This window comes from Phocoena sinus, chromosome 6, assembly GCF_008692025.1.
Source record: "Phocoena sinus isolate mPhoSin1 chromosome 6, mPhoSin1.pri, whole genome shotgun sequence".
Lineage (NCBI taxonomy): Eukaryota > Metazoa > Chordata > Mammalia > Artiodactyla > Phocoenidae > Phocoena > Phocoena sinus.
The window spans coordinates 272,386-287,454 of record NC_045768.1 but is presented as its reverse complement, the minus strand read 5'-3'; the positions used below and the strand labels follow the sequence as shown (position 1 = coordinate 287,454).

General features: G+C 54.4%; 1 protein-coding gene across 6 annotated transcripts in view; it reads left to right on the top strand.

The window, feature by feature from the left end:
• EHMT1 (euchromatic histone lysine methyltransferase 1) overlaps positions 1-15,069 on the top strand; it is a 147,456-nt gene that overhangs the window by 96,167 nt on the left and 36,220 nt on the right. For all 6 annotated transcript variants that reach the window (XR_004350285.1, XM_032634349.1, XM_032634348.1 and 3 more), the window contains exons 9-14: positions 1,739-1,870; positions 3,832-3,977; positions 9,910-10,053; positions 10,830-11,056; positions 12,709-12,882; positions 13,954-14,036. Coding sequence is in view for 5 of the 6 variants with exons in the window: in XM_032634349.1 (XP_032490240.1) it covers positions 1,739-1,870; positions 3,832-3,977; positions 9,910-10,053; positions 10,830-11,056; positions 12,709-12,882; positions 13,954-14,036 (906 nt within the window). In the remaining variant the exon portion in view is untranslated. The remainder of the gene's footprint in view (positions 1-1,738; positions 1,871-3,831; positions 3,978-9,909; positions 10,054-10,829; positions 11,057-12,708; positions 12,883-13,953; positions 14,037-15,069) is intronic.

Below are 15,069 nucleotides of genomic sequence, written 5' to 3'. Positions count from 1 at the left end.
GCAAGTATGTGCGCCTACTAAAAGTTTTAAAAAATGTTTGTTGAAGTCGAATTTATGGATTGTTTTCTTTTAAAATTCATGCTTTTCATGATCTCAGAAATCTTCGACTTAACCAACCCACGACGCAAAGATTTTTGTCCCATGTTTTCTTCTTGAAGTTTTATAGTTAGCCCGTACATGTGGGTCTCTGATCCACTTTGTGTGTGTGAGAATGTGTGTGTGTGTGTTGTCGGGCAGCTCACGTTTTTGCCTGTGCATTTCCAGCTGTTCCAGCACCATTGGTTGCATTGACTTTTCTTTCTTCACTTAACCTTTTGAAACTTTGTTGACAGTCACCGTGTGGCTGTTTCTAGACTTTCTAGTCTGTTTTATTGATTGATTTTTCTCTATACCAGCACCGCAAAGCTGCAGGACTTCTTTCTGTCTTGCAGTTATTTTAGCGTTCTTCTAGATTCCCCTGATAGAGAAGCAGGTTTACAGGGCTGCCCCTGAAATGCAGAGGACTGCTGGAGGCCCGTGTGTGGCAGTCAGTTTCAGACTGGAGTCAGGTGGCTGGTGGGGTTTGTTGACCCACCAGGCACACGGGTGTGTCCCGTGAACCTCCTCTCCTTCACTCACGTTTCCTTGTCTCTCAACCAGGAATCATCAGCCAAGATCAGAATACCCCGTGTGGTTTTTGCTGTCGGCTGACAAAAGCCGTTGTAGATCCAAGACTAAAAGTTGTTTCGGGTAGAGGCTTCATCTTCACCATCTTGTGTGTAATGTGTAGAACGCCTGCCTAAATAGTTATTTAAACGGGAGTTTCAATTTTATTTCCTCCTGTAAAGCGTTTAAAATCGCACAAAGGCTGCTCAGTTCCTCAGATTGCTGATGATTTCTCGCTGGTGGTTGGCTCCTTCCTGTCTGAGATCTAGGTTCAGACTGTGGCCTGAATTCAGAGTCTTTGGGCACCAAACCTCTCTGTGTTATGGCTCGTTCATTTCCCATCGTTGAAGAAATGTCGATGACAAGTATTTAAAACTTGGCTCTGAACTATGGGTATTTGCCCTTTGCTGGTGGTGTTATTATCCTGTGTAAATGCATGTTTTCACAGGCTTCCTCAGTGAAATGCCCTTAGAATGGCAGTTACCTGGGTGGGCCTTCTGGGACTTGTGGACAGGCGCCCCCTCCCTTGACGGGCTCCTCACTTACACACATTCCTCTCCTTGGCGTGTTCAGATTGTGTTGCCCTTTGGTGGGTGATGTGCTTCGTAAACCCCTTCTCACAGGAGGACGCTCCCTGCGGCCCTGCAGCCTTTCCTTGTGGATCCTGCAGCCCAGGTGTCTGAGGCTGGGCTGGTTCCACAGCAATGCTGCACGTCTGGGGCTTCTTTAGCTGCTGTACAGCAGCTGGTCTTTCAAAGCTGCCATTCAGATTTTACTCATATTTTTAAAGTAATATTCACAGAACGTATGTGCACGACGTTTTTATGTGTCCTTGATTATTTGATCAGCTTTTATCTAGCTGGTGTGTTTGTAGAGAAAGGTGTTTCCACATGCCCACACCTTTGCTTTCCTCGACACGGCTGCCCTCTCCCCAGGGAGGTCGTGCGGAAATGGGAACCAGCAGAAGTGCGGGATGGGGGCCCGGTTGCTCTGTGTGTTTGTTGTCTGAGTGGCTCGCGAGCATCCCGTGGCGCCTCCCGTGGGTCGCGAGGCCCCGGCGCACCGTGCTTGACGTGTGTGCCTTTGAACGCAGGTTCCGAAGCGTATGCATCGTCTTCGGGAAGCGCAGAGCAGATGGCACCCAGCGACGGCACGGGGTACATGGAGGTTTCGCTGGACTCCCTGGATCTCCGAGTCAAGGGCACGCTGGCCTCTGACGCAGAAGGTGAGCGCGTGCGTGGCCAGGGCCAGCTGGCGGGGGTGGGGGAGGGTGCGTTTGGTGCCGAGTGGGCAGGACGCGGGGCCAGTGTGCTGTGTCCCTGTGGCGCTCTAGTGAGGCGGCCCCAGGGGTCGGGTGCAGTTGCCCACCAAGGTCAGGAGTTCTGCGAGCCATGCGTGTTTATATGGGGCTTCCAGTGGGAGGTGACCCTGTGCCCTGGCTGCATGCAGGTGGCGTCGTTCTGCACAACGTGGCCTTTTTATGATCCCTGATTCCAGCAATGTTGGTGGAAATGTGTCTTCTCGTCGATGTTGAGCTGGTGGTGCCCCATGGTGGCATACCTGGAGCCGGGCCTTGAAGTCCCTGGCACTGCAGCTCGGGGGGTCCTTGGCTCTGGGGCTGGGGCCACACACTCCTCGCTGTCTGAAAATCTTTACCGGTGGAAATTAATTAATAGCTGTTTGGCTCTTTTGAAAAATTTCTTTGAAATGAAGCGTGGGGAAAATGTAAAATCCCTGTTACTTACACCCCATGGATTTTGCTGCTGTCGGGGTATAACCAATCATTCTTTAAAGGACAAATAACCAGCTTTTAGCGTTTGGAACACTAGAGGACTTTGGGTTTACTTGTTTAGTTTAGGAAATCACATCTTTAGCTTAAGAAGAAAATTGTAGGCTTGTCTGTCAGAGAAGTTAGCCTCTCTTCTTGTTGCACACAGAGCAGAAACCCCTCTCCGGTCATCACCTCATGCCTTCCTTCCCGATGAAGTGACGTCTGTGTTTACTGTTTCTAAACCTGCTCTTAGCTTTGTCTCAGGAAGGTGCCGACTTGGATGCCAGCAGGAAGTAGTGCTCGTTTTACCACATTGCCTGGGGTCAGAGGTGAGAGGGCAGCACAGCAGGGGCGCCTGCTGCCCCTATATGAGCTGAGCCCCGGAGGGTGAGGGAGGTGGCCTCTGCCTTTAATGTGTATGTGCAGCTTCTGGTAAAAGTAAGGGCCACGCTGGCGGGGGCCCCTTGGAGGAGGAGGAGAGGCTGCGGGGTGCCATGTAAGGTGCTTCCCTGAGGGTGTTCCCTGGATTGACAGCCACCGTTGGAGGGACCCGTGGATGTGTCCAGTCATGCAGGGCCTGGGGTGTCAGCACTTTGGAAGGACGAGTCAGGTCCTCCAGTTTTGTGTGCATTTAGTGTTAGGGTTCCAGACCCTCTAGGGGGGCAGCTGTGGGCCTGAGGCTGGGCAGGAGGGTAGGGGGCCTGGGGCTTCTTGGAGAAGGGCCATGTGACCTGGATGGGTGCGGAGGGTGGGGACTGGTCCTGGTTTGTGGGAGTCCAGGCGAGCCGGCCTGCCATGCCTGTGGGGACCCCCGCTTACCCTACACCCCTACTTCGGAACATGAAACGTGCCTTCCTTTGGAAGCCGTGGCTGGGTCGAGGGGTCTTTCTGGCCACCGACCTCTGTCCCCACTGCAAGCCGGCCTAGCCGCGGGCGACCTTCCTCCCGGTGCTGCCCGCCTTGCCCTGCCCTGACCTGACCTGTTGGGTCAGGCGGTGATGTGCTGCGCCGGACACTTTCTTCGTGATCCTAGTTTTCTTCTTCGTGTTCCCCAGTTCTTTCCTCCTTCTGCCTAATAAGCAGGCGCTTTGCGCTGTTGTAGTGGGTGAGGAGCGCTCTAGATGATCAGGAGACAAGCTGCCTCCAAACCCTTTCAGGTTGAACCGAACGTTCGCTTCGTGGCTGCAATTCTAAAACCAAGTGACGAAGACAAGCGCTTCCTGGCTGGGAAGCATGTGGGAAGCGAAGTCCCAGGCGGTCTGGCTCCTGGACCTCGGCTCCTGGGCGGCTGCCCGCGGGCGTGTCTGCAGGGACTGTGTCCCCACTTCCTTGCCCTGCGGAGGTGGGGTGGGCGGGGCCAAGTGTAGCAAAGCTCTCTGGGCCGTGGTGGCGACACGCATTGTGTGTGACCGCAGGGCTGGCCAACGGTCCCGACGTAGGCGAGACGGACGGCCTTCAGGAGGTGCCCCTCTGCAGCTGCCGGATGGAGACCCCGAAAAGCCGAGAGATCACCACCCTGGCCAACAACCAGTGCATGGCCACGGAGAGCGTGGACCACCAGGTGAGCGGGTTTGCGTTGCTGTGCGAGGGGGGCCCCCGCCCGGCAGCACCGGCGCTGCTCAGAAGGATGGTGCTGTGTGCGTGGCCGGGCAGGCGTGGTGGCTGGGAGCCAACACGGCTGCGGGCGCTGCTCCGCTGAGGTCACGCTTTCCCAGAGGCTTTTCTACTTTGCTGTGAACTCGGACGTGGATGGGTGAGAGGCAGAGCTGCACCTGAGGGTGCTCGCAGCCTCTCCACAGGCCCCGTCACCTTCTTTAGAAGGACTGTCTGTGATGAGAGCGTTACAGTTGACCTGAACCTGCTGCTCGGCGTCCGAGCCGCCAGCACTTGGGTCTGTCCCGCTCTGCTCGCTTGGCTTTGAGCCAGCGTTTAGCACTTGTCTCCTGTAACAGAAGTAACAGTAATTCCCATTATCATGGGAATTGTCATGCGTTCCGGCCGGCCTTGGTGGGGGCACTGTGAGGTCGAGTTCCTGCCCTTGGTCCATCGTCAGGTGAGAGGTTGCGGAGTGGCGGCTCCACAGTTCCCTTGTTCCTCCTGCAGTGACTCTCCGGTGTCTCTGGAACAGAACTTCCTCACCTTCTGGGGCTGTTTGTGCCCCTGAAACATTCATCCTGCGTTCGCAGCACAACTAGTGACTTCGTGGTCTCTTTTGCAGCTCTTCCGAGTAATGAGTTGGTGCCTTGACGCCTTCCGGTGCCCCTCCCACCCGCTCCGCAGAGTTCATCTTAGGAACTCACAGTCTTTTCTCTTTTCAACCTGTTACATATAAAATTTTTTGTTGTAAAATGAAATATAAATCCAGAAAACAATGCAAGACAAGTGTTGGGCCTAATGAGTCTGTCTAGGGTGGGCCCTCTGGTAACCATTTCCGGGTCAGGAAATGGGATTGTCCGCAAATAGCTGCCACCCGGCTTCTGTTTTCTGAGTGGTTTCACCAGCCATACAGGTGTCCCTAGACGCTGTTGCCCACTTGTCCTTTCTCTTCCTTTCCCTTTATGTGTGGAGCAGCCGGGCCATTTGACCCCGTGGTCTGAGCAGTGGCTCCCGTGCTCACGGGGCCTCCAGCGCCCCTGTCTGCAGTTTATACAGAAGTGGACCCGGCTCAGCTGAGGGGAGTTTAATCCAAGATAAAGGCTCGTGATATCTGGTTGCCTCTCTTTTTCTGCTGTTGGCAGCTGTTGAGTCTTCATGCCTGTGTTTATTAATTCATCAGAGGTTCCAAAACGGTGATGTTGTGTCGCCTCCTGCTCATTTATTAGCTGGATGGTTTCACGAAGAGCCTTGTCATCCGGTCTGCTCTTTTGTTAGCCAGCAGAACATCTCAGAGGAAGGACCGCACTGGTGCTTGAGCCTTCCTCTTTATTTCCCAGTCGTCCAGGTAATGAATTTGTTCTCTGTCATCTTCTGAGGTTGGCCAGTTCTTACTTTTAAAATATCATTATGAACTCATGTGTTTAAACAGATTTGACGGGTTCTAACCTTTGTGTTGTTGTCGTTATTTTTATTATTATTGAAGCTTCACCCCCCTCCACCCCTTGGCCTGCAGGACCCTCTTCATATTGGACTCTTTTTTTTTTTTTTTTTTTTTTTTGCGGTACGCGGGCCTCTCACTGTTGTGGCCTCTCCCGTTGCAGAGCACAGGCTCCGGACGCGCAGGCTCAGCGGCCATGGCTCACGGGCCCAGCCGCTCCGCGGCATGTGGGATCTTCCCGTACCGGGGCACGAACCCGTGTCCCCTGCGTCGGCAGGCGGACCCTCAACCACTGCGCCACCAGGGAAGCCCCATATTGGACTCTTTTAGGGGATATGCATGGTCAAAAGTATTTTTTTAACAATACTGAAAAGTTAAGTGCCTTTTCACTTACTCTTTCACAGGGTGTACAGTGGCATTTTGTGCGTTTGCAAGACCTGTATAACTCAGGGAATGAGTGATTTTCATGGTGTTACAAAATCATTCACAGTGCGAGACAGGTGGATGGATTTTGGTGTAACGGTACTAAGCTTGCGGACAGTGGGTTGAGATTTTTACACTGCAGCAAATCTTTTGAGAAACTACCCCTTGTAGAGTTTTGCTGTGGTGTCAGAGAAGAACGTCCACCTTTGCCTGCTCTGAATGCAGAAGCAGATATGAGGTTCATCTGTCTTATTAAACCAGATATTAAAGAGTTTTGTGAACAATAGAAAACAATGACATTTCTCATTAACTTTTTTAAAAGTAATTTTTTAATTAAAATATGTTCTTTACGTGATAGGTTTATTGCTATTTTAAAATAAATTAATATTTAAAAATTTTCTCTCAATTTCTAACACGGTAAATGTTAATAGACGTACCCCATTTGGACACAAGCTCTTTGGGACCTTTGGTGATTTTTAGGAGTATAAAAGAGCACTGAACCCGGAGATTTTGAGAACCATTGTTCTCGATCTTCTCTTTTCTTCATTTCTCTTGTCCCTGTCCTGCTCACTTTCAGCTCAGCTTTGTCCTGGCGTCCTCGTGCCCCGAACTAGAAGGGGGTCCAGGCACGTTGGGTTTGAGGGTTCCTGGCGGCTGGCCCGCACTGGCCCCAGGTCTTAGGCAGCCCCAGACTTGCTGGGATTGGGCAGGGTTTCTCCCAGGTCTCCTGCTCTTCTCAGCCCCAGGGAGGACCTTTTGGTATCTTGGTTCCCCCCTGTCCTTGGGTCCACGAGACACTGCCTCGCTGTGTCCCTCTTCCCCCATCCTCTCCCCTCCTCCTGCCCGGGCACCAGCGTCTAGCAGACCCACCCTTACCCATTTGCATCCTGTGGCCTTTGGTTTTGATTTAAATATCGTCTCTGGGTTTTGGTTTTGCTGTCTAGTTGCTCTGTTTTTCTGTGGGATTCCAGGAAATTCTTAAGCTGCTGCTATTTTCCCAAAAATATTTTTCTCTTTCGATGCTCAGGTTGCCTCGGCCTTAGCTGGCAGCGGCCCCTCAGAGCTAATAGCTCCTTCGTCCTGTGTCTCCTTCCCATCAGCTTTATTATTGAGGCATAATTCACACACTTGAGGTCACCTTTCTGCTTGTGTGTCTCTGAGTCACACGAGTGACACGAGTGACTCAGATCACATGAGTGACACGTGTGACAGATGTACACAGTCGTGCGACCAACACGCTCCTCTTGATTTCTGTGCGAGGGAGGGGTGTCGACTCTTCAGCTCGGGCCGGTTTTACGTGACTCCTGTCGTCTTGGGGGGGGGGTCCACTGTGTCCTTGGGGATTCGGGATGTCTGGTGCTGACACAGGACACCCCCCCGCCCCGCCGCCGCCGGACCTGTGCTGTCTGTATGTTTGGAGATCTCTTTAGACAGCGTGTCCTGCACAGGGCCCGATAGTCTCTGTCTTCCCAGTGGTTTGCTTGGATCATCCCCATTGCACTTACCAAGGTAGTTGGGTTACAGTCGGACATCTTAATAGTGCTAAGAATTATGCCATCTGTTCCTCCTTTTTCTTCATTTTCTGCCTCTTGGATTGAATCCCCCCCCCCCCGCCCCCGCTGCGCTGGGTCTTTGTTGTGGCATGTGGGATCTTTTGTTGCGGCGTGGGCCGGCGCTCTCTAGTTGGGGCTCACAGGCTCCAGAGCGCGTGGGCTTAGTTGCCCCGAGGCATGTGGGATCTTAGTTCCCCAGACAGGGATACAGGGATCAAACTCGTGTTCCCTGCATTGGCAGGCAGATTCTTAAGCACTGGACCACCGGGGAAGTCCCAGGTTGAAATTTTTTATGATTCCAGTTTATTCCACTGTTGGCTTTATTTTTTATGTATTTTCCTCACGTTTTCAGCAGTTGCTTTGGAGTTTGTAACATAAATCCTTAGTTTATCACGGTCTTGCTTGAATTGATATCGTACCACTTAACATGTAATGTAAGACTCTTAGATGCGTGGGCCCAAATCCTGTCTCCCATCTTTTGTCATATGTTTCAGTTTCATATATGCTATTATTTTTGTACATACTCATCTTTTAGACTGAATAACGTAATCATCTCTTGTTTCCCTTTATTTAAACTGCATCCAGAGCGTTCTTCCTCTGTTCCGATCTGATTTCTCTCTGATACCACAGTCTCTGTGCCTGAGGACCCTTCCCCCCGTAGCACAGGTCTGCTCATAATGAATTCTCTTTTGTTTGTTTGAAAAAGTCCTTGTTTTGCTTCCAGTTTTGAGAGACACTTTGATGGGTACAGAATTCTGGGCACTTCGGGACGTCGGTCGGTGTTGCCGTCCGAAGGTCCCGAGGAGAGGCCGCGGCCTTTGTTGCTGTAGTCCTCTGCGCCGACCTCTGAGGCTGAGGTGTGGGGTTGTGCTGCTCTCTCTTGGTGTTTGTCCTCTTTAGGTTTCTCTGAGCTTCTTGGACTTGTACCCGGTCTCTCTGTTTTCCTAGAAAATCAGTTCCTGCCCAGTGGCTCTTTATTTTTTCTCTTTCCGAAACCAGTCACTCGACGCGGGCTCGTGGGATGTTGTGTTACAGCTGATGGAGGCTCCGCACTTGCGTTCTCTTCCCATTTTGGGGTCCGATGGTTTCTGTTGAACTTCCTCCTCGCTGAGTGTACTTGAGCCAGTCAGAGGCCTCCACCTGTGTCTCCTGATGGCCTTGCGGGTCCTGGTGGTGGTAGGGGGCGTCCTGGTGGCTGTTTGTTGCCCCCCACCCGCTGCTGGAGATCCTGAATGTCCACGACGTGGGTGGGTCTCAGGGTCCCTCCCCCCAAGCAACCCTTGGCCCCTTTTACTTTTCGTCCTGGGATTTTCTCCATGTTCTCAAATACCTGCTTTCTACCCTCTTTTCCTGACCTCTCCTTTGAGGTGTTGTCTGAGGGTTCTTACTGTGGGAAGGGTGCCCCCCCCCGCCCCCACACCGCGGTCTGCATCTGTCTGTCCCTCCCTCCGTCGATCGAGGGAGCCTCTTCGCTGTTTTTGTGGAAGCGTCCACAGCTGAGCCAGGGGTTTCCTCTCCTGAGCAACCTTTCCTTTTTCCCGGAGTTAGTAATTGCCTCGTTTCTCATTGTTTCCTTTGTGCCTGTTACCGATTCCACCCCACACTGATGGACTTGCTCACTTTGTAGGGTTTTCGGACACATCGGTCCCTCTCAGCGGGGGGCACGTTGCCTCAGCAGCTCCTTGAGGGAGGTTCCTGGGGGGAAGGTCTGGGCCGATCCTCTCCTGTCGCCACAGCTTCACGGGCGCAGTTTCCTCTCACGTCCTGGTCATGTCGCCGTCTGCTTCGGGCTGTCCGCGTCTCAGGAGCCCCGGCCCCCCCTCTGGGTCCTCTCTGCAGAGCCTCCAGCCTTCTCACCTCTTCTCCATTTTCCACATTTTTGACTTTTTGCTTTACTTTAGAAAATTCCCTCCGTCTCCCAGCGCTTCCATGGACATTTCACTTCTCCCTCCTATTTCTGGTGCTGAGAGCTTGATTTTGTGCCCTCCCTCGTGGCCTCCTGTTCCAGCCTCAGAGCCGCCCGGGCCTCTTTCCTGGGGGCATTGGCCCCATCTGCCCCCCCGATCTCTGGGCTTCATGGAGTCTCTGAGAACGGGCTCCCTTGAGGAACAGGCGAGGAGGAAGCTGGGGCTGGGGGCGCGTCACCCGCACCAGCTGCCAGGAGGCCAGGGTCCTTGTTGGAAGGCGCCAGGGCGACAGCGGGCGCAGGTGGGCCGCCCGAGTGCTGGTGGGTCCTGTGGATTCTCTGTGCTCACTGCTGCTGGTCGTGCTTCCTGGCATGTGTCCTGTTCCCTTTGATGCCCCAGCCCCTAGCCCAGGCTGTTCTCCTCACGTGGCCGCCGTGACCCCCTGGTCCGTGAACCGGCGGCACAGCCCGTCATCACGTGGTGGAGGACCCGGCCGCCTTCCTGCTTTGATTTCCTGACAGCCCCTCCCCCGCCCTGTGACATGGCAGCGGCTGACCCGGTCTCGTCTGATTGCAGCTGGGCAGGTGCACGAACAGCGTGGTCAAGCACGAGCTGATGCGCCCGTCCAGCAAGGCGCCGCTCCTGGTGCTGTGTGAAGACCACCGGGGCCGGATGGTGAAGCACCAGTGCTGTCCCGGCTGCGGCTACTTCTGCACCGCCGTGAGTGCCCGGCCCCCTCTGTCCTGCCCTTGGCCTCTGGGGGCACCTGGGCCCCCGGCTCCCTTCCTGCCGCTCGCGTGTCTGCCTAGGCAGGGCCGCCTGGCCCTCCACTGCGTCCTGCTCGCCAGTGCCTCCGGGATCTTCTCCATCAGTGACTTCGTGCACAGGTGCTCATGTGGCTCACATGGCCCTCGCTTGGTCTCCGTGTGGCCCTTTGTGCTCCTGGGCCCAGAGCCTCTCCCCCAGGGGCTTCTCCAGACGTGACGCCTGTGTGTCCTCGCCATCCTCATCATGCCTTTCTGCTTCTGCTGAAAAGAGGTTCCCAGGGAGAGCGCTGCTCCTCAGCCCAGAGCCCTGGCCTGAGGTCGGGTCGCCCGAAGGGCGTGGTGTCAGGCGCTCTTTGCCAAGGGCTGTTGGCGGCACCTCCCTCCTCGGGCTTTTGCTTCTGGGAGTGTCTTCCCGGGTGTGTCTTCCGTGGGTCCGTCTTTGGACTTATATGCGGCACGGCCCCTGGTCAGAGCAGCTGGAGAGTGAGGCCTCGGCCTCCTCGGGGCGCGGGGATGGGGATGTTTCTCTCCCTCAAATAGCACGTGTGTGGACGTGCGTTGGGAGGGGCCCCGTGGACGCAGGGCGTCATTTCTTCTCACCCGGAGAGGGGCTGGGAGCCCCCCGGGCTCTGGCTTCCTGCCCCCACACAGAGCTCAGTTCTGGGCTTTGCTTGCTCTTCCGCGTATTAGCCCCAGTTAAAAGAAGATTTCTGGCCTCCCTGTTTTTAGGGTAATTTTATGGAATGTCAGCCCGAGAGCAGCATCTCTCACCGTTTCCACAAAGCCTGCGCCTCTCGAGTCGATAACGCCAGTTACTGTCCCCACTGTGGGGAGGAGACCTCCAAGGCCAGAGAGGTGACCATCGCAAAAGCAGACACGACCTCCACCGTGACGCTGGCCCCTGGGCAGGAGAAGGGCTCCACAGTGGAGGGCAGGGCCGACACCACCACAGGCAGGTACGGCTTCCCCTGAGCCCTCAGAGTTCACCTGACGATGCCCGTCTTTAATTGTTGCTGATGTCTTCCGACTTGCCAGACGTCTCCCAGCTGGCTCACACTCGCCGTGATTTCTGACACGTGAGGCTGTGAGGCATGCCGACGTTCGTGTGCTCGCTGCCACTGTGCACGTCTCTTCTGCACTCAGTGTAGTTTTGTACATTTCTTTGCCTGATTTCGAACCAGTATCACACCATCCTAATTGACGTGGGATCACAGTATTTTCGGTCGAAGTACAGGACTCCCATAGGTAGCTGTTGGTATACACCTGAGACATCGGTCCCTGTGTGTGCTTGTCCCTACCCACGTGTACGTGTGCGTGCCTGTCCCTACACATCTGTACCTGTGCGTGCCTCTCCCTACACATCTGTACCTGTGCGTGCCTGTCCCTACCCATCTGTACCTGTGCGTGCCTGTCCCTACCCATCTGTACCTGTGCGTGCCTGTCCCTACACATCTGTACCTGTGCGTGCCTGTCCCTACCCATCTGTACCTGTGCGTGCCTGTCCCTAAACATCTGTACCTGTGTGTGCCTGTCCCTAAACATCTGTACCTGTGTGTCGTGTATGATATGAAACATTAGTGTCAGCTGCTGTAGTCTGCTCTTACTGCGTCATGTTTTGGAGGCCCTAACTGAACACAGAAGAAACAGTCTTTAAAAGAGAAGGGTTGATATTGGAAACATAATTTTCTTCTCAGAAGTATTCAGTAGAAATAGCTGAAGAACTCATAAAGCTAAATGGAGTCAGTCAGCCACAGGATCAGGTAAGAAAAGGTGTCAGAAGCCTCGTCCCCACTAGTGTGTCCAGCTAGAAGCCAGGGTGATGGAGAGAGAGCCTTTCAAAACAGCAACAAAACCTGTAACCTACCTAGGAAAAAGCAAGCGATACTACACTGATGAAAAAGGAAGCTATAAAACTTCACTGAAGGTCATTTAAGAGACTCGAATTGTAGACATTCAAAACTGAATATTGGAATGGTGTCGACTCCTTCATATTATTCTGTACTAATCATATTAATCTATAAATGATTTTTTTTTTTTTTTTTTTTTTTTTGCGGTACGCGGGCCTCTCACTGTTGTGGCCTCTCCCGTTGCGGAGCACAGGCTCTGGACGCGCAGGCTCAGTGGCCATGGCTCACGGGCCCAGCCGCTCCGCGGCATGTGGGATCTTCCTGGACCGGGGCACGAACCTGTGTCCCGTGCATCGGCAGGTGGACTCTCAACCACTGCGCCACCAGGGAAGCCCTAAATTTAATGATTTTTGAGTCAAAATTCCAAGGTGTCCCTTGCGTTGGGAGGGCAGTGGACTTTAGATTCAACCTGAAGTTCATTCGCTAAAGCATATTTGAACATTGGGCAAAAAGTCCTGCGAAAGCCGCCCTCACCTCTGAATGCCATTTTTCTCTGGGATTTGATTCTGAGTCTGGGCTCTTCCCTCCAGGGGCTGAGCAGACAGATGGTCAGTGAACCTGAGACCATTTTCGCTCTCAGAAGAGCAGTGCAGTTGGAGGGTCCGAGTGAATCATGTTTTGTGTTTTCATTGGTTTCCACAAGAAGGGAGAGTTCCACGTCTCTAAAACTCAGAATTCCACTTATTTCTTCCTCCCTGAAGCACTGCTGGACCCCCGCTCTCAGAGGATGACAAGCCGCAGAGCACAGCCCCCCAGGTGCCCGAGGCCTTCGACCCCATGGGGCCAGCCGGGCTGGGGAAGCCAGCACCCGGCCTCTCCCAGGGACCTGGGAAGGAAACCCTGGAGAGCGCGCTCATCGCCCTGGACTCGGAGAAGTAAGGCCTGGCGCTCCCTTCCTGCAGACTCCTCCCCTCCGTGTCCTCCTGCATGAGTCAGCCGCCGGCACTTCCGCGCGCGTCCTTGTCCCCCTGCGGCGTCTGGTGCTGGCCAGGGCCACACGTCCCCGCTGTCTGCGCCCCCAGGGCCACGGCATTCCCAGGAGGTCGCTGAGGCCTTCCTTAGGTCTCCTGTTAGCATTGGTCATCAGGACCATGCACCTTCTCTTCTGTTACTTGGGGGAACGATTGCAGGTTGTCGTCCGTTGCACTAAGAGCAAAGTGATCCTCTGAAGGCATAGCGAGGACAGTCCTGGGAGGCTCTGGCACATGTTTCCCTGGACACGTTGACCGTGGCTCTGACCTCAGGACGTTAGGGCCAGTGCCACTCTGTGGCTCCTTGTCTCTGAAAGGAGAGTTTGGAGCAGGTGGCCCCTCGGTTGTCCCTGCGGCCCCCATTACTGCAGCCGACCTGTGGCTCTGCAGGAGGGCCCGGTGCACCAACCCATGACCCCACAGGTGCCCACTGGTCATGGGGTTCCACGATCAGGGCTCCGGGCAGGCCGCGCGGCTCCCTCGTTCAGAGCTTCACCTTCCTGTCTTGCTTCTCGGGAAGCTGTAGTGTTGGGACACGTTCCTGAGTCCCCACAGCTTTTTCTCTGTCCGCCTCCAGTCTGGTCTCTGGCCCTGGTCTTATGGTGACTGTCCAGTCCCCTGCCCTACTCACCGGGTCCAGACTCTGTACTGTGAAGAGGGTGGGTGTAGCTGGGTGTGACATGCTGCCTCCACCACCTCGGGGGTTTCTTGACCTCATGCTATAGAGAAGCAGCTCGCTCTGTGCCCTGCACAGAATGCAGAACCTCAGGAACCATTCTCGTGCTGTGGGTGAAGGAGATGCTCACTAATTTTGGTTATTTTTACTGTGAGATGCCTGGTGGGTGTGGCATCCTTGACCTTGAGGCTGGGCAGGTGGGCCCAACCCAGGCCTTCCCAGCCTGCAGGTGCCGCGCGTGCGCCTGCGTGCGTGTGTGTGTGGCCTGTGCTCACTGCTGTCTTGTGCTCTCTCCGCAGACCCAAGAAGCTCCGCTTCCACCCGAAGCAGCTGTACTTCTCGGCCCGGCAAGGGGAGCTGCAGAAGGTGCTGCTCATGCTGGGTAGGTGGCCGTATCTGTCAGCGTCTCTCGGTGACTGTCCACCGTGTCCCGCTCTGTCCGGTTTCTCTGGTTGGTGCACACGGGCTCCCCTGGTGTTCAGCCCGTTCACAGTGTTCATGCTCAGTCACGACAGTGGAAGTATTCTCTGGGAATTCCTCGTTTGTTTGTTTTATTTTGTACGGGTCTTACTTGTGGCGCATGGGATCTTTGTTGCATGTGGGCTCTTAGTTGCGGCATGCGGGATTTAGTTCCCTGACCAGGCATCGAACCTGGGGCCCTTGCACTGGGAGTGCAGAGTCTTAACCACTGGACCACCAAGGAAGTCCCAGGAATTCCCCATTTTTAAACAGGAATTAAATATGTGATTATTAGATTAAGACGAGATGTCGACTCCATGAAAGCAGAGTTAGCCAGCTGGGCTGTTGTGCCGTGTGGATGGAGTTGGCGCCCTCGTGTGCAGGGTGCAGCCCACGTGGCACTTGTGTTTTCAGTGTGTACCTGCCTTTATGGGTTTTTAACACCTGAAAATGTACTGGTCGGGTCCTTCCCAGCTCCGTCTCCTGCGGAGCAAGGGACAGCGCTTTGATTCTGAGCTCACAGCGTAGGCTTGATTTCTCTGGCTTGAAAAGGCTGATTAAGAATCGTTTAACTTGACAGTAAGTCAAGAAAGAAGCTTAACAATTTGCTCTGAAAAAAAAAAAGGTTTTATTTTATGTTGACTGAAGTGGCGATTTTAATCATTTTCCTCGTGGACCTTGTGCGATGCTGAGTTCACCTTGCCGGTCCGTGGTTGGCCTTGTAGCCCGTCTCCATTCCAGGCTGGGAGCTGTGCTCAGCAACCGCCTTCCCTTTGGGCCTGTCCTGGGGGTCCTGCTCCCTGTGGAGCATCCATCCTGGGGCCCCGCCACCCTCACGCTCGGGCCCAGGCCTGGGGACGGGAGGGACGGGGGAGCCCAGAGTTAGATGAGGGTGTCTAGGAGGAGCGCAGGTGCTGGGGGTATCTGACCACAGGCCTGCCTGTCGGTTCCACCTG